We start from the raw sequence: 25,511 nt of genomic DNA, 5'->3' as shown, positions 1-25,511 counted from the left end.
TGATTTCATCACAAAACTCTGGCCATTGACACAGGATTCAAAAGATCTGGAAATTTTCATATATTTGCAGCAAGTACACACAGAATGCCCGCATGTATAGTTACCTTTGATTGATAACCAAGTATTTATCCAACAATTTATCCAAAAAAGAATCTGTAGCACTTCGTGGATTAGGTGACAGGGCTGACATCGTGGTCAAACAGGCTGATAAGGGGGGAGCGGTGGTTATCTTAGATAGTGAATTATACAGGTTTTTGATTCACCAGATGTTACAAGATGAAAAGGTATATAGGGCTTTGCCTAGTAACCCGCTCCCCTCTTTTCAAGCAGAACTCAAAGAATTGTTATATCGGGGGTTAAATATGGGTGCTCTCAATCAGAAAGAATATGATTATATTTACGTTGACCACCCTGTTATCCCTATATTACACGCCCTTCCCAAAGTGCACAAACAGACCTTTCCTCTACCCCTCAGACCCATTGTATAGGGTCGTATTCTGAGCACTTATGTCAATGGGTAGACTCATTACTGCAGCCATTAATTCCCCTCATTCCAGGTTTTTTGAGGGATACTAAATCAGTCTTACAAGCAGTAAATGAGTTGGAGTGGTCTAACCAATATTCATGGGTAACGGCAGACGTCATTGCACTATATCCCAGCATTCCACACAGCCTTTCCATTTCTGGATGAATTTGGGAATTTCACTGCAAATTAATAGAATCTGTGGTGGACTTCCTCCTTAGGCGGAACTTTTTTATGTTTGATTAAATGTTTTTTCTTCAGACATCGGGGGTGTCGATGGGGGCCAAGTTCTCTCCCTCCATAGCCAATATTTTCATGGCATGGTGGGAGAGGGGCTTCCTCCTCATCGACACCAACCCGTTTGCAGACAGTATCAGGTGGTATGGCCGTTACATCGATGACCTGATCTTCATCTGGTCCGGCGATGTGACTGCCATACCGCCTTTCTCTAACTATCTCAACACACGTGTGAACAGTATTCAATTTACTGTCCACCATGATACCTCCAGCATAGTGTTTTTGGATCTCCGCTTAAGGGGGGACTCCTCCACAGCCTCCATATACACGAGTACTTACAGGAAACCCACAGCAGGCAACACATTACTACAGTACATGCTATGTCATGTCATCTTCTCATACGGTTAGGAATATACCTAAAGGGGAACTCATTAGAGCCAGAAGAAACTGCAGCCAAAAAGCAACTTATGAAGTTGAGGCTCAAGACATTATCAATAGATTGTCATGTAGAGCATATTCCAAACAGATGATGATGAAATATAACAAAGAGGTCCTAGATATGAACAGGGACAAATTGATCTCAGCTGGTCTACAAGAAAACTGATGTAAAGGGAATGGAAATGGATTGTGATACAAACTATACAAAAAAGAATATCTTTGTCACACAATTCAGCAGTGAGTATACACAGATCTGCAACATTATTAAAAAACATTTTCCAGTGCTAGCATGTGATAAAAACTGGATGGAAATAGCACTGAATGGTGTAAAATGTGCGGCATGTAAAGCTCCTACTGTTGCCAATACAGTGAGCCCGAACCTTTTAAAAAAAAACTAAAAAAACATTGACATCGGTACTTGGTTATCAATCAAAGGTAACTATACATGCGGGCATTCTGTGTGTACTTGCTGGAAATATATGAAAATTTCCAGATCTTTTGAATCCTGTGTCAATGGCCAGAGTTTTGTGATGAAATCATTTCTAAATTGCAATACAACCTATGCCATATATTTGATCACTTGTACCAAATGTATGTTACAATATGTAGGCTGCACGACGAATGCTATAAAAACACGGATAAGGAATGTGCCACACCATGAAAGCCGCAATATTTCAGCGGCAAGTCTTTATTTTGCGATAGTTCATGGTGGTGACACCACAGATATGTCTGTACAAGGTATTGAAAGGGTCAACAAACCAACAAGGGGAGGTGACCGCAAAAGGAAACTTTTGAATAGAGAATCCTACTGGATTTTCTGGTTAGACAGTCGCCAACCTTAAGGGTTTAATAAAAGATTAGACTTGATCCTACAATACTAAATATTTGATTTCCCATTTTTTCAAGCCATTTATGATGATATTTTAAGCTTGTTTTACCGTCATGAACCTTTGCAGAAGGGAGTAGCCACATGACCCTTTGATTGGTCCAGGTGCGGCTTTCTCCTCCTATAAAGGTGAAAATTCAGTGTATTTTTAGCGGTCATGATTAAGGGCTAAAATTGTTTTTCCGACCGAAACGGGTAGACTGAGGCAACCTGTACTTGGATGTTTTTAACTACTGATATTCAATAAAGTGCTTTTTGGAACTCCACAAAGCAAGGCTGGACAACTTCTCTTTTTCACTTATCTTCATTGCTCCCAGTCCGGGTGAGGGAGCGGTCCGTGTCCCAACGGTTGGAGTTTCCAGGCAGGTGAGAGCTGCTCTAATTACGCTTTACATTGAATGGATTGTTTACTAAAAACTCCTACTCAGTTTCATTTGATACATTCTGATGTACCTTAGTTTTTCAAGATAACAGGGACCGGGGCATGAAATGTTAAAATTCTTCAAAAGCAGATAAAACAAATAATACTCTACCAAAAGCTATAGCACTCACTCCGATTCAGTTTCTCCCTCTCACATTTGTGTTCCCAATGTTCAGTTGATATGGCTGGGTGTGTTCTAATCTATGAGACAGGGTTTCAGGTCCAACTCCACGTTCAGACCATGCGGTTGCAATGTACCCATCTCATAGATCCATTTTACTTCAGTTCGATCAATCTTTTTTATAGTATCGCCAGTTTGCCTGCACTCGTTCTACTCCAATATGAGTCAGACCCTTCGGATTTTTATTATGGGCAGTTTTAAAATGTAATGGAACTCCATGGGTTTCTATTCCCTTTTTAATATTTCTGATGTGTTCTTGTATTATGATTTTTAATTTCCTCGTGGTGCGGCCGACGTACTGGAGGCCACATGGGCACTCCAGCACGTAGACTACACCCGAGGACTCACACGTAATGTCACCCACAATCTTTAGATTTCTATCTCTTTTATTAGAATGTACGGTATTTGGGACTTTTCTAAAAATCACATCTGGGCGGTCTGGTATTAAATTACCTATAACTGGATCATTCTTTAACTTAGCCCAGTTCTTTTTTACCGCATTTTTCATTAATCCTGCTTGCGCATAATACTGTGTCAAGAAGAAAAATTGAAAGTCCTTCTTTTTTGTGCCATATTCTCCATCTCTCTTTTCTGTTTTCACTTCCTCTACTTCTTGGCTACATTTAATCAATTGTTGCTCATCATACCCTTTCTCTTTAAATCGATCCTGTATGATACGACTCTGTTCTCTATATATTTCTACCTCTGAACAATTGCGTCTATTTCGTTTTAGTTGTTCCTTTGGGATGTTCTCCAACCAAGGTCTGTAGTGACAACTATTCGTATCAATATAACCATTAACGTCCGTACTTTTGAAGAAGGTTTTAGTTTTAAAATATTTCCCTTCTATATAGATGGTTAAATCTAAAAATTTAACAGAGGTGTTGCTAATAAAACTGGTAAATTTAATATTCCAATCATTGTTATTTAGGGACTTCAGAAAATGTTCTGATCCTATTTTTTCTTTTTCCCAAACCAATAGGCAATCGTCTATGTATCTTTGCCATACTGTTAATTTGCCTGAATCTGTGCTTCTGTGCAAATTGGGACTGATTCTCTCCTCTTCCCAAGCGGCCATAAAAATATTAGCAAAACTGGGGGCGAATTTCGCCCCCATCGCTGTCCCGAGCTGCTGTAAGAAGAAGTCCCCCTTGAACCAGAAGTAGTTATGGCTAAGACAATACTCCGTACACTTCAGGATAAATTCTCCTTGTGATGGTAACATATCTGGGTCCTGCTCCAGTATATCGCTAATGGCTCTAAGTCCCAGATCTTTAGGGATTATGGTGTACAGGGAGGTGACGTCAGCTGTAGCTAACCATATATTTTTAGTCACCGGTCCTAGACCCCTCACCAATTCAATAACACTTCTAGTATCTTTTAGGTATGATGGAGATCTAACCACATATTTCTGCAAGAAGAAGTCTATGTATTCAGTTAATCTGCTGGTCAAAAAGTTAATCCCGGAGACAATAGGTCGTCCAGGGGAGTTTGTGAGACTTTTGTGAGCTTTCGGTAAATTATATATTACTGGGGTGACAGGATTCTTGATAAATAGATAATCATATTCTTTTTTATTTATCACCCCAGTGCGGTATCCCTCTTGAAGCAACACCTTCAGTTGTGCTTTAAATTCTATTAAATGATTTTTTGTAAGGCGACGATACGTGTACTTATCAGCCAATTGTCTAGTTAATTCGGCCTCATACCTTTCTGTGTCCATTATAACTAACCCACCCCCCTTATCTGCCGGTTTTATTATTTTTGGATTCTTTTCCAAGTTCTTCAAAGCCTCTTTTTCTTTCTTAGCGAGATTATATGTTCTAGGTTTTTCTTGAATTTTTTCTATTTCGTTCAGAACACCTCTCTTGAATGCCTCTATGCATTCATTTTCTTTATTCCTTGCAAAAAACTGTGATTTTTCCCGTAGGTTGGTATGGATCACCCCTCCTATTTGTTCTGCATTTTTAATCGCAGGGGTTTGGTTGTTAATAAAATACTTATCCAAATAAATTTTTCTAATGTATTTATGTACATTAAGAAAAACTGCAAATTTGTTTAACCCCTTGGTGGGTGCAAATTTAAGGCCTCTCCCTAATACACCCTCTTCTTCTTTTGTCAAAACAACTCTGCATGGTGAAAGCGCTTATCTCCGATACTTGGTAGGCGTGTGTAACTGTTGCGGAGATCAGGTGATCCAGTCGGAAAGGTCAGATGATCCGATCAGCTGGTTTGTTCGTTGGTCAGCTGCTATGGTCATCTGACTCACGGGTCCTGTCAGTCACAGGTCCTATATGGCAATTCTAAAAAATGCTGTATTTAGATGAGGATAAAAGTGATTCTTTACAGGCAAAAGAGGTTCTTCTTCCTTCTGGTCCGGACCAGCAGAGTATAGAGAAAACGCAGATTGCCAACCGTTAATTTTTACACCTCCTCAAATCAGTGGATTTATGTGATTATATATTTTATTGATTTTTATTGCTTATTTTATTTTCTAAGGTGTAGGATTCCACTTTATGGTCTATTATTGTATTTGAATAAATTGTCATCATATTATTTACTCCAGAAGGTGGTGTGCCTGCTCATTTGCTTGTTTATTACTAAATTGCTCTATATTCGGTTTTTTTTCGATTTGCTATATTGCTATATATTCTTGTTTTAGAAAAATTACGAATATTCTGAAAAACAAATATATAGCACTATATTCAATATATTGCTATATATTCGTTTTTGTCGTATATTCGCGAATATTTTGTATTATATCGCGAATTCGAATATGACCCTGACGCTCATCAGTACACTGTTTTTGGTAGGAATGATATTTCTACATGGCAAATAATTTACTAGCAGGTGTAGTAGAGTAATAGAAGCTTTAAAATGGCAACCAAAACCTGAAAGACGTGGACGAAAGCAAAAAACTACCATTCGAATGGATAGAAGAATAGCCAAAATGGCACGGACTCAGCCAACAATCAGCTCCAGGAAGATGATAGAAGGTGTAAAGTTACCTGTGAGTCCTGTTACAATGAGAAGACGCCTATGTGAAGCCAAGCTATCTGCAAGAAGCCCCCGCAAAGTCCCACTGTTGAAAACAAGACATGTGCTGAAGAGGTTACAATTTGCCAAAGAGCACATTGACCGGCCTAAAGAGACATTTTGTGGACTGATGAAAGTAAGATTGTTCTTTATGGGTCTAGTGGCCGGAGACAGTTTGTCAGACGACCCCCAAACACTGAATTCAGCCCCAGTGCACTGTGAAGACAGTGAAGCATAGTGGGCAAGCATCATGATATGGGGATGTTTCTCATACTACGGGGCCTATTTATCGCATACCAGGGATCATGGTGCTGCTTTTCCAAGGCTGCTATACCAAGTGCTGATCTACAAGTGCATTGGAGATATTCAGGAGACTAACTTAGTCTAACTCAGTTTTCACTGTAGCAGATCTTTAGTGGTGTTTCTGGTGGATACTCAGACACTGTGTTTCAAAAGAGGTAAGGAATTTGTTAGACACGGTATCTTTATTGTCTGATTGCAAATGAGCATAGGCGAGTAGGTGTTAATTTGCTGTTGTGGAGGAGCCTTTGTGGGAGTGTGTGTATATATAGCAACATAGTATTAGCTTGCTAATTATAGCTTGCTGCTTTTCCAAGGCTGCAATACCAAGTGCTGATCTACAAGTGCATTGGAGATATTCAGGAGATACTCAGGAGGTAATCTGGAGGTGGATACAATCTAAATAAGTAAGATTTGTTTGTTTAAAATCTTTCCCCTCTTTACAATGGCAGACCTGGTTCTGTGCAGGAATCGTTGTGCTTTTATTTCAGGTTCCACTCTTCGGAGGTTTGGATACTGTCTGATCTGTAGACAGCTCTCCATAATGCTGCAGGAAATTACCTTTTTGAAATATGAGATTTGTAAATTAACCATTAAACAAACTCAGGCTGAGAACATTGCAATGCCAGTGCCACAGAGGCCCCCTAGAAATGGAAGATGGGTTACTGTAGGTTCTGGTAGACTGAGAGTTGTGGATAGAAGACATGTCCCACAGTCTGTGGCTCTCCATAATTCATTTGCAGCACTTTCAGAGTGCAAGAGCAACATGGAGGATGGCTCAAGCACAGTGGGTGAGGAACAATCATCTCCCATGCTAAAGTATGTAAGACTGCAGCCAAAGACAAAAAGGAGAAGGGGAGGATTGATAGTAAGCAGCTGTTGGATTCCATCATAAGAGGTGTGAAGTTTGAGGAGAATGGTGTTGTGAGATGTCCCCCTGGTGCTACCGCTAGCAGGGATAGACAATGGATCCTTAATATTGTTAGGCAAGCAAAGCAGGAAAGGGAAGTGAATGTTATTGTCCATCTTGGGACAAACAATCTGGCTTGCAATGAGGTTTCAAAGGTGAAAGAAGCTTTTCACACACTTGGAAAGGATATACGGGAGGTTGCATCAACTGTTTCATTCTCTGCAGTTTTGCCTGTGCATAACCTTCAGCATGACAGGAAGATGCGCATTAAGGAATTCAATGTATGGCTTGGTGAATGGTGTCTGGACCAAGGGTTTGGCTTTGTGTCTCATGTTAGCTCTAGTTGGAATGGAAAAGAACTGTACAAGAAAGATGGTTTGCATCTTTCTCTCAAGGGAACGAATGTCCTCGGTGAACAGTTCCAAGTATTTTCTAAGGAGCATTTAAACTAGGAAAGGGGGGCAAAAGAGTGATAATCCAGCAGTCCAACTGCCTCCCGGAACAATGCCAGAAGATGCCAGTAGCACAAAGGTTAAGAAATGACAAGCTCAGATTCTTGTCTACAAATGCTCGCAGTTTAGGGAATAAGATCAATGAACTTGAGGCTATAATGGCATCTGAGAATATAGATGTAGTGGCTGTTACTGAGACGTGGTTCAAGGGGAGTAATGACTGGGATATATCAATACCAGGGTTCTCTCTATACAGGAAAGACAGAGAAAGCAAGAAGGGGGGAGGGGTGTCCCTGTATGTGAAAGATAGCATAAAATCTAACTTGATACAAGTTAGCGAGAACAATTTAGAGTCAGTTTGGGTTACCTTGCAGCTTGATAATCATAAGGTAACTCGTGTAGGTGTGATATATAGACCACCTAGCCCAGTCAAAGAATTAGATGATCTACTAGTTGAGGAAATAGCTAAAATGACATTGAAGGGGGAAGTTATTATTATGGAAGACTTCAATCTTCCAGATGTAAACTGGAAAACCAAAATAGCTAGTTCTGCCAGGAGTACAGATATTCTAAATTCCCTACTGGGATTATCTCTACAGCAAGTAGTTGAGGAGCAAACGCGGAAGGAGGCCATTTTAGATTTAGTATTCACAAATGGGAATTTGGTATATGATATTACTGTAGGGGAAAGCTTGGGATCTAGTGATCACCAGTCAGTGTGGTTTACTATAAGTACAGTGACTGAGTCACACTACACAAAAACAAAAAAGTTTTAGATTTTAGAAAAACAGACTTTTCTAAAATTAGATTAGTGGTATACGAGTCCCTATCAGACTGGAACAGTTTCATTGGAGTCCAGGAGAAATGGGACTACTTAAAAGTGGCACTATTGAAGGCAACAGAAAACTGCATTAGGCTTGTTAGTAAAAGCACAAAAAGGAAGAGACCACTGTGGTACTCAGCAGAAGTGGCCAAAATCATTAAAAACAAAAAGATAGCCTTTAGGAAGTATAAAAAAAATAAAAAAAACGAGGATGAAAGGCAAATTTATATGATTAGGCAGAGAGAGGCCAAACAAGTTATAAGAGCTTCTAAAGCGCAGGCAGAAGAGAAATTAGCTCAGTCAGGGAAAAAAGGCGAGAAGGCATTCTTCAGATACATAAATGAAAAAAGGAAACTAAAACAAGGAATTACCAAATTAAAAACAAAAGAAGGAAGGTATATGGAAGAAGATAAAGAACTAGCTGACTGCCTCAATGAATACTTCTGTTCAGTTTTTACAAAGGAAAATGAAGGAGAAGGACCTCAGTTAGGAAAGAAGACTAATGAATCTTTTGATACATGTGTCTTTACAGAGGAAGAGGTTCTAAGTCAGCTGTCTAAAATTAATACAAATAAGTCACAGGGGCCTGATGGGATTCACCCAAAGCTATTAAAAGAGCTCAGCGGTGAACTAGCAAAACCATTAACAGATTTATTTAACCAATCACTGGCAACAGGAGTCGTCCCAGAAGATTGGAAATTAGCAAATGTTGTGCCCATTCACAAGAAAGGTAGTAGGGAGGAATCGGGCAACTATAGGCCAGTAAGCCTGACATCAATAGTGGGGAAATTAATGGAAACCATACTTAAGGAGAGGATTGTGGAACATCTAAAATCCCATGGATTGAAAGATGAAAAACAGCATGGGTTTACTTCAGGGAGATCATGTCAAACTAATCTTATTGATTTTTTTGATTGGGTGACTAAAATGATAGATTGAGGAGGTGCAGTAGACATCGCTCATCTAGACTTTAGTAAGGCTTTTGATACTGTCCCACATAGAAGGCTTATCAATAAATTGCAGTCTTTGGGCTTGGACTCCCATATTGTTGAATGGATTAGGCAGTGGCTGAGGGACAGACAACAGAGGGTTGTAGTCAATGGAGTATATTCAGACCAAGGTCTTGTTACCAGTGGGGTACTTCAGGGATCTGTTCTGGGACCCATATTGTTTAATATCTTTATCAGCGAAATTGCAGAAGGCCTCGATGGTAAGGTGTGTCTTTTGGCTGATGACACAAAGATTTGTAACAGGGTTGATGTTCCTGGAGGGATACACCAAATGGAAAAGGATTTAGGAAAACTAGAGGAATAGTCAAAAATCTGGCAACTAAAATGTAATGTTGATAAGTGCAAGATAATACACCTGGGGCGTAAAAACCCAAGAGCAGAATATACAATCAGTGATACAGTCCTAACCTCAGTGTCTGAGGAAAGGGATTTAGGGGTCATTATTTCAGAAGACTTAAAGGTAGGCAGACCATGTCATAGAGCAGCAGGAGATGCTAGCAGAATGCTGGGGTGTATAGGGAGAGGCATTACCAGTAGACAGAGGGAGGCGCTCATGCCGCTCTACAGAGCACTAGTGAGACCTCATCTGGAGTATTGTGCGCAGTACTGGAGACCATATCTCCAGAAGGATACTGATACTTTGGAGAGAGTTCAGAGAAGAGCGACTAAACTGGTGCAGGATAAAACTTACCAGGAAAGATTAAAGGACCTTAACATGTATAGCTTGGAAGAAAGACGAGACAGAGGGGAGATGAGGGAAACTTCTAAATACAAAAAGGGAATCAACAAGGTAAAAGAGGAGAGAAGATTTAAAAGAAGAAAAACTTCTACAAGAGGATATAGTTTTAAATTAGAGGGGCAAAGGTTTAAAAGTAATATCAGGAAGTATTACTTTACTGAGAGAGTAGTGGATGCATGGAATAGCCTTCCTGCAGAAGTGGTAGCTGCAAATACAGTTAAGGAGTGTAAGCATGCATGGGATAGGCATAAGGCTATCCTTCATATAAGATAGGGCCGGGGGCTATCCATAGTACTCAGTATATTGGGCAGACTAGATGGGCCAAATGGTTCTTATCTGCCGACACATTCTATGGATCAGTCTGAATCCATCAGAATACTGGAAGAGATCATGCTGCCTTATGCTGAAGAGGAAATGCCCTTGAAATGGGTGTTCCAACAAGACAACGACCCCAAACACACCATTAAACGTGCAACATCTTGGTTCCAGACCAACAAGATTGATGTTATGGAGCGGCCGGCCCAATCCCCAGATCTTAATCCAATAGAAAATTTGTGGGTGACATCAAAAATGCAGTTTCTGAGGCAAAACCAAGAAATAGAGAAGAACTGTGGAATGTCGTCCAATCATCCTGGGCTGGAATACCTGGTCACAGGGGCCCGAAGGTGGTGACTCCGAGCAGCACAGACGTCCAGCAGTTCTCAGAGACATCGGTTATACAACTAAATATTAGTGCAGTAATTCAAAGGAAAGCAAAATCTTCAAACATTTCTCAGTTTATAAAGAAGAATACAAACACTGCTTTTTATTTGAACAGTCTAATATTCACTTTTCTTCAATTTTTTTAGAGGAACAACACAAATTTGATACATTTTTCTTCATGTTTCGATTTGGAATAGAATGTGTAGTGTTCCCAATGTATTTGTGTGAATGGAAATAAAAGCTATTAGAAGGATTTTGAGCTTTGTTCATTATTTTAAACACACTGCTATTATTTTGAATACAACTGTATGTGCTCAGGGAACCCGCGTGGCTCCGGATCCCTGCATGGCCACCGCTGCATCTCCCCGTCACACGGATCAAAATATACGACGACGGGGAGAGCAGGCAATAGCAGGCCGTGACTGGGACGAACCCCCTTGGGTCTGGTCACCGTTGCGGCCTGCTATTGGCTGCTCCCCCGTCACTGGATGTTTTGATCAGAGTGACAGGGAGATGCGCAGCGGCCATGCAGGGATCCGCAGAGACGTGGGTGCCACTGAGCAGGTAAGTATAATCCATACAAGGGGCCCGGGCATTAGTGGGATATTTTCGATATCCCCTTTAACTTCTAGGAAAGTACAGAGATCACATGACCAGATGTTTCTGCAAAGCGCTTTACCATGAATATCTCAGGACCGGACATTTCTGCAGAGACAAGTGCTCAGAAGTCACATGATAGTTTTTTTTTATTGTTTATTGTAAAGATTTTTCAGAAATAAAAATTAACATAAAAGAGGCTTATTTTACAATAGTCAACTATATAACTGTATTGTATACTATAACACCGTATCCATGTAGAAGCTGTGTTACTGGACATAGTTCATGACCAGGTCCTAATAGACAAGGGGATTTAGCCAAGTCATTGAGAAACAACTAAATCCTAACACAGTTCAGTAACCAGATCAACGAGGCAGAAGAAGAGGTCCTTACAAATGATGGGAAGTAGACAGCTCCTGTAATGTCTGCTATTCCCGATCACTGGTGAGGACCAGGTCCTTATGGAGTATAGGATTTAGTCACAACCCTTCCTCTTTCCCTCAGGTTCCTGGAGTTTTCCTCTCCCAGCATGCTTTGCGGTGTGACGTCACAGGGCTGGCCCCGCCCGGCACACTGGTCAGTCAGCACTAGCCCCGCCCCCTACACCTCCGGCGGCCATGTTAGTACACCCAGACATGGCTCCTGCTCCTCTCCTCACATCACTGAGGGCCACAGACGCTTCCCTCACCATCTCCAGAGCCCCAAACACTGGGAGCGGCCAGCACAGCCGTATCTAAGCCTCTCATGTGAGATACAGTCTGCTGAGCCTGGATCACAGCTTCTCTTGTGTGATACTGTCTGCTGAGCTGTGTATCTAATCCTCTCCTGTGTGATACTGTCTGCTGAGCTGTGTATCTAATCCTATCCTGTGTGATACTGTCTGCTGAGCTGTGTATCTAATCCTATCCTGTGTGATACTGTCTGCTGAGCTGTGTATCTAATCCTCTCCAGTGTGATACTGTCTGCTGAGCCGTGTATCTAATCCTAACCTGTGTGATACTGTCTGCTGAGCTGTGTATCTAATCCTATCCTGTGTGATACAGTCTGCTGAGCTGTGTATCTAATCCTGTCCTGTGTGATACTGTCTGCTGAGCTGTGTATCTAATCCTATCCTGTGTGATACTGTCTGCTGAGCTGTGTATCTAATCCTATCCTGTGTGATACTGTCTGCTGAGCTGTGTATCTAATCCTATCCTGTGTGATACTGCCTGCTGAGCTGTGTATCTAATCCTATCCTGTGTGATACTGTCTGCTGAGCTGTGTATCTAATCCTAACCTGTGTGATACTGTCTGCTGAGCTGTGTATCTAATCCTATCCTGTGTGATACAGTCTGCTGAGCGGTGTATCTAATCCTCTCCTGTGTGATACTGTCTGCTGAGCTGTGTATCTAATCCTGTCCTGTGTGATACTGTCTGCTGAGCTGTGTATCTAATCCTATCCTGTGTGATACTGTCTGCTGAGCTGTGTATCTAATCCTATCCTGTGTGATACTGTCTGCTGAGCTGTGTATCTAATCCTGTCCTGTGTGATACAGTCTGCTGAGCTGTGTATCTAATCCTGTCCTGTGTGATACTCCCTGCTGAGCTGTGTATCTAACCCTATCCTGTGTGATACTGTCTGCTGAGCTGTGTATCTAATCCTATCCTGTGTGATACTGTCTGCTGAGCTGTGTATCTAATCCTCTCCTGTGTGATACTGCCTGCTGAGCTGTGTATCTAATCCTATCCTGTGTGATACTACCTGCTGAGCTGTGTATCTAATCCTATCCTGTGTGATACTGTCTGCTGAGCTGTGTATCTAATCCTATCCTGTGTGATACTCTCTGCTGAGCTGTGTATCTAATATCCTATCCTGTGTGATACTGTCCGCTGAGCCGTGTATCTAATCCTATCCTGTGTGATACTATTTGCTGAGCTGTGTATCTAATCCTACACTGTGTGATACTGTCTGCTGAGCCGTGTATCTAATCCTATCCTGTGTGATACTGTCTGCTGAGCAGTCTATCTAATCCTATCCTGTGTGATACTGTCTGCTGAGCTGTGTATCTAATCCTCTCCTATGTGATACTGTCTGCTGAGCTGTGTATCTAATCCTATACTGTGTGATACCGTCTGCTGAGCTGTGTATCTAATCCTATCCTGTGTGATACAGTCTGCTGAGCTGTGTATCTAATCCTATCCTGTGTGATACTGTCTGCTGAGCTGTGTATCTAATCCTATCCTGTGTGATACTGTCTGCTGAGCTGTGTATCTAATCCTATCCTGTGTGATACTGTCTGCTGAGCTGTGTATCTAATCCTATCCTGTGTGATACTGTCTGCTGAGCTGTGTATCTAATCCTATCCTGTGTGATACTGTCTGCTGAGCTGTGTATCTAATCCTATCCTGTGTGATACTGTCTGCTGAGCTGTGTATCTAATCCTATCCTGTGTGATACTGTCTGCTGAGCTGTGTATCTAATCCTCTCCTGTGTGATACTGTCTGCTGAGCTGTGTATCTAATCCTATCCTGTGTGATACTGTCTGCTGAGCTGTGTATCTAATCCTATCCTGTGTGATACTGTCTGCTGAGCTGTGTATCTAATCCTATCCTGTGTGATACTGTCTGCTGCCCCCATCCTGATCTCAGATCGTGCCCTCCCATCCCCCATCTTGATCTCAGATCAGGCCCCCATCTTCCCCTTACTGATTTCAGAACATGCCCCCATCCCCAGATACTGATATCAGGTCATGCCCCCATCCCCAGATACTGATCTCAGATCACTCCCCCATCCCCCCGTACTGATCTTAGATTATGCCCTTATACTGATTTCAGATCATGCTCCCATCCCCCATACTGATCTCAGATATTTCTCCCATCCCCGATACTGATCTCAGATCATGCCCCCATCCTGATCTCAGATCATGCCCCCATCCCCCCATACTGATCTCAGATCATGCCCCCATACTGATCTCAGATCATGCCCCCATCCCCCATACTGATCTCAGATCATGCCCCCATCCCCCCCATACTGATCTCAGATCATGTCCCTATCCCCAGATACTGATCTCACATCATGCCCCCTGTGACGCTTCTCGATCTCAGCAATACGAAGAAATCGCGATTACATCATGTTCTAAAATCACAGAATCGCCAGAGCCCTCTCCTGCACACAAAGAGTTAAAACTTCCTGTTACAGCTTACAGAGCAGAGGTTAATTAGCAAACTCTGGCCAAAGATTCCTACTGACCCCCTGTCAGGTTATACATCCATCAATCTGATATCATCATGACAAAACCTCATAAAAGGGCCTTCTCTCTAATCTGAGCGGCCCCAACACAGCATGAGTTTTCACACTCCTTAAGCCTGGTCAGATCTTCAAAAGAGAAGGACAGATCCTTATCACACAGCTGGTTGGTACAAGAAGGAAGATGACCTTAAAGGATAACTGTCATATTTTCATCAAAAAATCTATTTTAGCGTATGTTACTGCTGTAGCAGCATTATGCATAAAGCAATCTTTAGTTTCTTCACTTACCACTGTTTTCCTTGAGTTTTCCCCTTAGTTCCGGCTGTTTTGAATCCTACATTATGATGACCTTCTCAAGATGGCTCCTCTGCCAGTTTTTTTAGGCCAAAACTGCTTTCCCTCACTTCACATACACACTTGCTGTAGCCAGCAGCTCCCTGCCAGCCAATCAGATTGGATTACTGAGAGACACGCCTCCTCACTCTGAAGCCTAAGGCAGGCATGCAGTGTGAAGGACCGCCCCCTGTCTTCTGTTTACATTAGTTGGGAGACAGACAAGCCCTAGTAACGGTCTTTTATAGGAGGGACAGAGGACATTAATGAAAGCTGTTATTATAAGGTAATTACAGATCTTTTGGCAATCATTGACAGACTAACGCAGGTATACATGCCGAGCTCTAATAAACTAGCAAATAAATAAAAATATGACAGTTATCCTTTAAGGTTACCTCCAATCCATATTCTTATTTTTCCCATATTTCCTTCATATTTCCTGGGTTAGGAAAATACGAAATTAACAATCTCTTCAGAAAATGTTTCGGTTCTTCTAACCCACCTTCCAGGAAATCCGCAAGTCAATTGGAAATATGAACTTCTTACTTTGACCTACGGGTACGGAGAAACTGGCAAAGTCAAGATTCTGCAAGATTTTCTCCCTCTCAGGGTAAGAACTGACCCTCTTCCAATTGCACAGGGCTGGGTTTGTACGTGTCAGAGCCACTCCCCGCTACAGAGGGGGTAAAACACAGTGACCCACTCAGGTCCTGGTCCTTCACCTGCTATCTGAAGTCGATTAACATCACGACCGCCCGCTGGACACGGGCACACCGCCATCTTGGAATATTCCTTGCAAAGACTTTATCTTTTACTGGACACTACCACGGTAATTCTGAACTTAGACATTCTACTCCTTTCCATTTCTTACCTATTTCATCCAACCAATTTGTTCGACTGGCAGTTATATTATCTGTCAGTTTTAATGTAAATTTTTGTGTATAGTTTTTAAAATAAAACTAACTATTTAATTGTTCCAGTTTTGCCCTTGTTACGTATTATCTGGTCTATGCTAAGAACTCTGTCCTCAGAGGAGACATACTACCGCATTTGTCTTATTTTTATACATTGTTAATTGGTTAGCTAGGTTGCAAATAACCGTTTCGTCCCTTTAGGATTAGCTAGCCGGGGTCTCTTCGCACGATTCAATACGAAGAGTGGTGGCAGCAAATTAATTTGATTTCCAGCGCGAAATCGATAATTTTATTTTACCGATTGTACATACAATCGCGATTGTATCATCTATGGGCACACCAACCAATCTTAAACGTCTACTGTGCTCACAGTGGATTCTCCTCCAGAAGTCTCTAGTGGACGAGACCTGTATGGCAACTGTGGCATAGTACGACGGGATTGGCGGGTGCTTGTCACACCCCTTCCCCCAAACTGATCTCAAATCATGTCCACATCCCCCATACTTATCTCAGATCGTGCCCCCATAAGCTTCAATCCCTTCCCCTGAAACGCATCAGCGCACTCTATGGCCAAGCACATTATAGACTCCTTTATACATTCCCAACCATCCCAAAATAATGTTACCGTTGGGGAAACAAGACTGGTAAATTGTTAGTCAATGCACAGGCACCAGTCATGTGTACTCTGTGGTGCGGATGCCGACCCACTGACTTGAATAGGTTCACGATCCGCAAGATACAGCCAAGACAGATACGGAGGCATGGACCCAAAATCTCACGGAAGCTCTTTGTAGTGTTTCAGTGGGTTTCCGATCCGTGCCTACGTTCCGCAAAAGATAAGAATGTCCTATCTGGCCATATCTTGCGGATCGCGAACCCATCCGCACCACGGAGTGCACATGGCTGGTGCCCTTCTATTGTGGTCCTCCACTACTGACCGTGCGGAGATTGCACAGATATTCTGTGACTACTACGAGGGACTTTACAGAGCCTTCCCGCTGACCCCTGGCCCCGCTATTAACTCCTGTTTGTACTGATTTGCTGTCTCTGACCATTGAAGAAGAGGAAGCGTTGGACGTGGCGATCACTGAGGATACAGTGAGACAGGCTATCTGCTGCGCCTACCGGGCATGACCCCGGTTTTTCAGCCGAATATTACAAGATTCTGGCCCCCAACATGGATCCCATTTTAACTAAACTTTCCAATTTGCCATTTCTTTGGGGTGCTCCCATTGACCATTACTGATTCACGTACTAATGTCCTCCCTGTACCTAATAAAGACCCTCTAATGCCCCAGTCATATCACCCGATCCCACTTCTCAACCACCTTTATAAACTACAGGAGAAAATTGTAGCAAATAGTTTACAATTGTTCCTCCCTGGCCTTCGCTGTGGGGCTCAGGCGGGTTTTACTCAGTGGTGCAGTAGTGTGGCAAATATTAGGCTAGTGGTCGCAACTACTGTTTTGGCTCAGGACCCATTACAGCCATTCGCAATGCCGATGAGTTCAGATGCCAAAAAGGCTTTTGATAAGGTGGAGTGACCCCGTCTTTATAGAGTGTTAGGCGGGGAGATTTCGCCCATGGTTTCATCAGTCTATTCAGTATCTTCATATAAATGCAACTACCAGTGTGGCGGCCAATGGGTGTAATTCACCGCTAATAGATCTCTTCCGGGGAACCAGTGATGCCCTTTTATTTAACCTTTCTATCGACCCTTTCATGCTTCACAGACTGTGTACCCCGACTTCTAAGGGACTCACGGTGGGATCTGGGGAGATGAAAGTCCCAGCGTTTGTGGATGATATCCTGCTCATGGTCACTATGACCTCCCTCATACGGGAGCTGGAGTATGTGGGGCATTTACCAAAAATAATAACGATGCTGTGGGGCCCTTCTAAACTGTTCTGGTCCTCGGGTTTCCTTCTCAGTTCCCCTAAAATATTTGGGAGTTTACGTGATGAGACACCAAATTATATTCAGTATCAATCTGTATATTAATAATTCAGAATCCACGTTGGGTAAATGGAAGGATTTTAGTTTATCATATGTACACAAGGCCAATTTACTCAATGCGGCAGAATTCCCCCGTCTTCTCTACCTTCTCCACAACTTCCTTATCTAATTGGCCCCAAAGGAAGAAAAAAAGGATCAATTACCTATATCTCAGTGGGCATAACTACTGTGTGAGGACACTATAAGAATACTGTTTTAGGGCACATTTTGGGCATATCTACTGCTGGGTGCACAACAGAGGCATAAGTACTGTGTGGGGCACCAGTTGGGCACAAGTACCATGTAGGGGCACAATAACTACTGTGTGGGGGTACAATGTGGGCATAACTACTGTATCAGGACACAATATGGATATAACTACTGTTTTGTGGCACAATGGAAGCATAACTACTGTATGGGGGCACAATGTGGGCATAATTAGTTTGTGAGGGCACAACTGATGTATGGTAGGCACAAATGGGTAATACCATTACCATTTGAGAGCACTATGAGGACTGGAGAGAATTAGGCGCACATAGATAGGCAATGGGTACAGTTAGAGCCGTGTCTGCGCCCGTGTAGGGGTAGTAGTGGCATCAGCAGTACTCTGTGGATGTTTTACTATGGAATCTGGGATATGGGAACAAATAGTCTTAAACAGCAGGTAAGTGAAAAATGATTTACCGAATAAAATCTGTGATAAAAGGCATAAACACGTGGCCATGTCTTCCCATTGTCTCTGCCACAAACATACATGTACGCCATATCTGTCTACATTAAAGCAAACCTGGAGAGGGGCTTCATTCGGAAGTCCTCTTCACCAGCAGGTGCCGGATTCATCTTTATCAAGACAAAGGGTGGATCCCTCTGGCAATGTATTGAAGGCATTCGCTGGTGTCATCAATATTGTATCGGCGGAGGTTTGACTTCCTACCAATCAGCTGTTTGAAGAGAACACGTCGCTTATGTGAGCGCTGCATTCTCTTCGCTGTTTACCTGCTCGCCGTCAACATTGCAGTGTCGAGCAGGTGTAATCCCAGCTCCTCCGTCCCATTCACTCAGTGGGAAGGGGCAGAAGGAGTATCGTCAGGGTCAATGGTTTTATTTTTATCATTTCTGTTTTTACACATTTCTCTTTTTTATTTCCTTACTAATCACAGTTCTTTTTTGTTTTCTTATAATTCTACTCCATGTTCCTCTACAGAAGTAAGCGCTATTTGCAGCGACCTAAACCTCTTCTGCAACAAGATGTTACTAAAAGATTTTCAAGAAATTCTTCAATATTAATCCGGAGGAGTGCAAGAAAATGTTAAGATGCAGGTATGAAGTGGAGCTGGACTTGTACGAGGGGCTGTAGAGTGAATATTGAATAACTGTCATTACATCTCAGCCAGAATATCTGTTACCGAGGTCTGCATGCCAAGAGGTACTGCAACATTGCTGCTTGATCCAGTCAAGATTACAATTACTCAGTTATTCTACATGGAAGAGGAAATATCGAACATGAGCCACAGAAACATCACTGACAGTGGAAGACCAAGAATAGAGAAGAACACTTGTCTGCTACAACCTTCAGAGAAGAAAGGGATGCAAATTACTTAACGAGCTCTGCCTCTAATGCCACCAGGCAGCCATACCCCCCAAAACCTTCAGAGATGGACTTTTCTTTTCTTATCCTGCTTACCATGAATTTACTAGAGATAAGTGAATGTCTTGATATCCATTTTAGGTCCAAATTGAATAAATCGGTCGGCAGATTTGATTTGGGTATGAATAAACCAAGATTCGTAATGATTGTAGCATGCTCCACAATCCCAGGTTCAGATTAGTTAATGAGTATATTAGCAGTAGCAGCTCATGTGCAAGACTGGCATGGTATCGTGAGTAGTGATGGACGAACATTGGCCGGGACGATTCGTGAGCTCTATGTCATATATCTTCTATATGAAAAAGAATCTTCATATAAAAGAGAGGATAAAAAAAAATATAAAAAGTATATTATCCTTCAGGCGGACATAAAAAACGCCTCTAAGTTCTTTTTATCAAGTATCTTAATTTGATTTGTGCAAGCAGTGAAACAAAGGAACAATTGTATATGCAAAAATATATAATCGTTTATTATAAAAACAAAGAATATAAAAACAATACGATTGCAAAACAAATGATGACGTTACAACGTAACACCCAAAATGTACCACACGGTGGTGTTCACACACCCTATCTGATCAGCACAGTATGATTTATTGATTCTTGACAACCAGTGTCAAACGGACTCATATACCAAGAGAAACTTAGGATCTTCTGTTATCAAACAGGCTATAACAATACAATACGGATTTACAGGAAAATAACTGTTATCCCTTGACTCTGTTTTCCTATGACCAATCAAAAATATATGATATTAATATGATAAAATATTCAACTCGGCAATCAGACTAGGGAAAATAACTTTCCAAGGGTTTTGTCCTCTTTTCAAATAATGTCAGATCTTCCATTAACAATATGCATCTTTGCTAAGAGAATAATCAGCATTATGGAGGCACCTAACACTATATATTTCCACAATATGGGAACTCTTGGCTATATACTGAGAGAAATATCTTATTAATATCACGAGTAGTAGACAAAATATACGTTACCGGGTCAAAGGTAGACAGAGTTCAGATGGGACCAGTTCTGAAGAACTTTCCTAGTAATCCAAAAAGAATAATCAAAGTTTCTTCTGGTAAAGTTTTCTTTTTGATTGAATGAATGGATGGATCAATGGATATATGGATCTTTTCTCTAGCTCTTTTTTTTTCTCTTGCTAACCTTTTATGCTACCCCGCACACGAGTAATTATTCCCCCCCTTATCTAAGAATCATCCCCTTTAGATTATGGATTCCCAATCAGGTAGGGTGGGTGTATTTGCATGCTAATAACATCATGACGTTATCTCAACTCCTAATATGGCATAGAATAAATAATGAAATAATATAATGTTGCCCATCTGCCTCCAGATGGCACTGCAGTACCGTAGGTGAACATCCCAACTTTTAAGCATTAAAATTAAATATCTAATAATATGTTTATATGACCTCGTTGACCTTTCTCACTATAAATCATTGAGGAAGGTCTTTTCCTGACACTTTTAATTACCTATATCCTGGACTTGTTGGAGTTGACTGTCTTCTCCTATCTTTTTGAAATATAGGTTGACTTGGTGAAAGTTTTATATAGCGGCTTTCATGCTTGGCATCGGAACTTGTACATTTCATTTATCTACATCCATGAATAACTATTGTTTTGAAATCCAATTAACTTAAACTTATTTGTTTCTATACCTTCTAAATGTAAATACATGGTATAACATATATATAAATCGATACATTGTTACATATAGATAACACATTATATGAATTATTGATTAACATATGTTGTAAACTAAATATACACCATGCAGAGATATATATAAAATATAATTATGAATATATAAATTGAATCTCATACAGCAGGTGTGCCTCAGGGACATGAGTCCTTATCGAGTAACCTTGTTCCCTCCAGACAGACATGTTTTAGGGAGTTGGCATACTCCTTACAGATGGTCTCATATCTTAAGCAATAACTTTTAATACAATGTCCGTTTATGTTAACAATTTTATTTTTATTTTATATAGACTGAACTTGCCATGAACTCATCTTGGCTTTTTCAGCCACATAACAAAACTTTGGTTCAGGCTGATCTTATTCTTAAAGGCAATGAGATGAGCATTCATTTTGATTATAATGTCATTAGATAATATTGTATACGTATGAAAATGTACAACAGCGAACTGCCTATTGACTTTAATAGCAGGCGAACCGGAAAAACCTTCAGGTCATACTTGCAGCCACCAAATACAAACAATGCATACATTAACGTAATTTTTTTTTCTACCATGGAACTGTATGGTGAACGGACGCCACTGTACGGCATCAGTCTGAGGCATCTGCTAACGCATACATTTTTGGTATGCATTTAATGGATGGCAAAAATAGGATGTGAACCCAGCCCTAGTGTCAGAATAAGCCCCAGTACACAGCGGAGCAGCGTGGCGGAGAGGGGAGGTCGCCATGTACTGACAGAGCGCTGCCTGGTCCTGGTGGTCAGGGGTGAGGACTGTGCTTCCCAAGGATCATTTTTCTACTGGGAAATACAGGGCACAGTATAATACACTAGAATCAATATAAAATAAAGATATTAGCCCTACCCCAAAAAAAAATACAATTAGGTGGTAATTTATTATATAGAAATACGTCTATGTATTTCTGACACAGATTGTGGCGCAAAGGTCCTTAGCATATTTTTCCCGCTCATGCCAGGTCTAAAAAAGGTGGCGTGGGCAGGGAAAGGGATACAGTTATGGCCATCCAGTTATTGGATACCAACGCCATACATTGACCAGATAACACCGCCATACCGTGACCGGATAAAAGGGTATAAGAGGGCACAGTATAGGGAATGACTAGGGGCACTGCACTGGGTGTGGTAAGAGGGCAAAATGCAGGTTATAAGGGGGCACAGTACAGGGCGGGGGGGCACAGTCCATGACCCTGTGACATTAGAAGGTCCTTATGGTGAATGCGGTTCATACGCCACCATAATGAGAGGCAGAGGAGTAAGACAAGGAGGAAATTCAGTTACACGTGGTCCTCACAGGTGTTGAATTCCTCCGACATCTATGCCTCATTCATTTGTAGAAATGTGAGGTAGCTCATTTGTTTTGTGGAAGCGGGTATATCGCACCCCTCAATCAGTATTTGGCAGAAACAGGTATATCGCAGCCATCAATCAGTATTTGGCGGAAACAGGTATATCGCACCCCTCAATCAGTGTTTTATGGAAGCAGGTATATCACAGCCATCAATCAGTATTTGGTGGAAGCAGGTATATCGCACCCCTCAATCATTTTTTTTGGGGGGGGCAACAGGTATATCGCACCCGTTGCAATTAGTTGTTCCAATAGCATTTGTCCCTCTATCTAGCTGCGGTATCGCAGCAGAACCGCACACAACTGCTGCACAATACAAATGCACTATAATTTCTATGTTAGATAGTATATTATAGGTATATCACACCCTTCAGTATGTCACACCTATCGATAGCACACCTATACTAGTCCTTAAAAGGACTTTTGTGACCCTATTAGCTAGCGTTTGGTGTCCCTAACTGTCCCTACTCAATAAAGCAACCTCTCCCTACACTGACAAAAGACAGAATGTAAAATGGCTGCCAGATCCGGTTCTTTTAAAGGGTAGGGGTGTGTCCATGTGCTGACCCACCAGGTCCCTGGTGTCACACACGCAGGGGGTGGGGTAGTGACCACTGAACTCCACCCTCACCCCTGTCCCTGCCTACTTGCCTTGCAAGTCCTAGCGACAAGGGACAACTGGTCGACAAACCCTTCGCTCGGATAGTGCAGGGAAGACAAACACATAGAACAGAAAGGTCAAACCAGCCGGGTCAAAGCCAAGAGGGCAGAATAGGTACCGGAGGAGCAAGCAGAGAATCGTCAGGACAAGCCGAAGTCAAACCAGGAGAGCACGCCAAGACCAGAGGATGAGACGGAAAGAAAATCGGAAGCCAAGCAGGAACAAACAAACCAGGTGAGTATCCTGCAGGAAGGACCTCAATAACAGACAATCTGTGGCCAGCAGGTTGCCTGTTTAAATAGAGCGCTGGTGGAGTCATGTGACGTGGCCAGCGTCACATGATTCCTGAGTTCTGATGCATCCGAGCGCCGAGTGATCAGCTCGGCACTCAGCCCTATTGCGGTTGTCATGGGAACGGGCGAGCATCATCAGCGCGCCCCGGCCGTCCCCGCTTCCCAGAAGACCGCATTGTGACACCTGGTCAGTATTTGGTTACCCTGTACTCTTGTATTATTCACTTACAATTGCTGGATTGCCTGATGTAGTATTCTGTACCTGATACGGTGTAGTGAGGGATATTCCCTATTGGCACTGGTTTACTGCTATTATATGTAGGCAATAGGTCATTGAGGTGGGCATTGTCGTGAGCAGGGCTTGGGACGTTTGCTTATCATCCGAGTTCAGTTATTGACAACTAATGTCAGACTCTAATAGATATAGCATCTGATCTGGTGTACCCGGGGGGGGAGGGGAGCATTCTGTCATAGTATATCTTGCATTGCTGCTTTTTTACTAATGATGTTTATTATGTACTGTACGAATTTCTGATTAATAAAATATGATGTTACATTATATGTGTGTGTTCATGTGTTTGGTGAACCTTTGTGGAGTGACACACATATTCAACTATTTGCAAATTGCTGCTATTGGATGCTCTAACATCAATACTAGGGATGTCCTGATACCATTTTTTTAAGACCGAGTACTGATACTTTTATTTAAGTACTCACCGATACCAATTATGGTGTGGTAATGTTTTTACTTCAAATTTAATTTAGTCTTAGGGGAGATTTATCAAACTTTGTACAAAGAAATAGCGGCGCAGTTGCTGATAGCAATGAAAAAAATTAAAGCTGGAATTTGGTTGCTATGGACAACTGCTTTACTTTTCCTTTGTACAAGGGTTAATAAATTAATAAATGGACATATAACCGTGCTTCCCAACCAATGTGCCTCCAGCTTTTGGCTGTGCGGGCATGCTGGGGAGGTGTAGTTTTGCAACAGCTGGAGGCACACTGGTTGGGGATCACTATTATATGCCTATTGCCCCCCCCCCACCTTATTTTATTATTCACTGTTTGTCTGTTTTAACATGAAATGGAGAGAAATTAACCGGATTTCTTCTCCATTTCATGCATCATACCCACCTGGCCTGATGTAATCCTCCCATGCAGATGCACAGAGTTCAGCCACGTGACCTCTCCGATATTCTTTACTTCATTACATATTTCCGGCATAAATCTGTGACAACCCCTTTAATGGCCAGCATAATGAAGGCGACTGAGTAGTCACAGACTGTAGGAGTGCTCCCAGTCTGGTAGATCCTTGGTGACAACCACAGCAGCCATCATCACAGCAGTCACAGGGGTTGTCACCCACTTTCCCTGAAGTTCTCAATGCCAGCTCCTCCCGTTTCTGCTCTGGATGGCTCTGCTTATGAGAGGCGGCCATATTGGCTGTCACACAGCTTTCTCAGAATCAGATGTGGCTGGCAAACATAAGAATGGACTGCAGTACCTGGGCTCCAGCAGCTCCTGCCATCTCTCCACCTCCGGCCCAGCTTCTTGCAGTCCCCTGAGGATAATATCCAGAACCCCAGCCAGAGGCGGCCTCCTCCTGCCGCTGCCGAGCCAGCACGTCCCAAGGTGTATAATATCCGCTGCCATCCCCACGCTGATCAGCTGGGAGCAGCGCCACAGCCGGCCGGAAGAGAAGATGGGACACGCCGCTGCAGCCGCCGCCCGGGAGAAGATGGGACACGCTGCTGCAGCCGCCGCCCGGGAGAAGATGGGACACGCTGCTGCAGCCGCTGCCCGGAAGATGGGACACGCTTCCGCCACCGCTGATCTAGGGCCATGAAGTATCGGCCGTGGTATCGGCAACATTTGCACGAGTACAAGTACTCGTGCAAATGTCCGGTATCGGCCCGATACTGGTATCGGGACATCCCTAATCAATACTGCATACCTCATATGTGACACTTCAAGGAGGTGCTTTTCTATAGGCACTGAGTATACATGAGTATCATTTAACTAGGTAATTGGCTCAAGCATTCTTCTACAGTCCATTCATCATTGTTGACACATCTTGTGTGAGACGTGAGGATGAGCTGC

At 42.3% G+C, this 25,511-nt stretch overlaps 1 protein-coding gene across 1 annotated transcript in view; it reads left to right on the top strand.

Moving 5' to 3' along the window:
• Positions 1-25,257, top strand: part of LOC121002649 (gastrula zinc finger protein XlCGF26.1-like) — a 67,767-nt gene extending 42,510 nt beyond the window's left edge. The window contains exon 4 of the mRNA XM_040434085.1: positions 24,866-25,257. Coding sequence (XP_040290019.1) covers positions 24,866-25,257 — 392 coding nt within the window. The remainder of the gene's footprint in view (positions 1-24,865) is intronic.
• Positions 25,258-25,511: the final 254 nt, after the last annotated feature.

The sequence above is a fragment of the Bufo bufo genome, chromosome 5 (assembly GCF_905171765.1).
Source record: "Bufo bufo chromosome 5, aBufBuf1.1, whole genome shotgun sequence".
NCBI lineage: Eukaryota > Metazoa > Chordata > Amphibia > Anura > Bufonidae > Bufo > Bufo bufo.
This window is presented reverse-complemented; position numbering and strand designations above follow the sequence as displayed.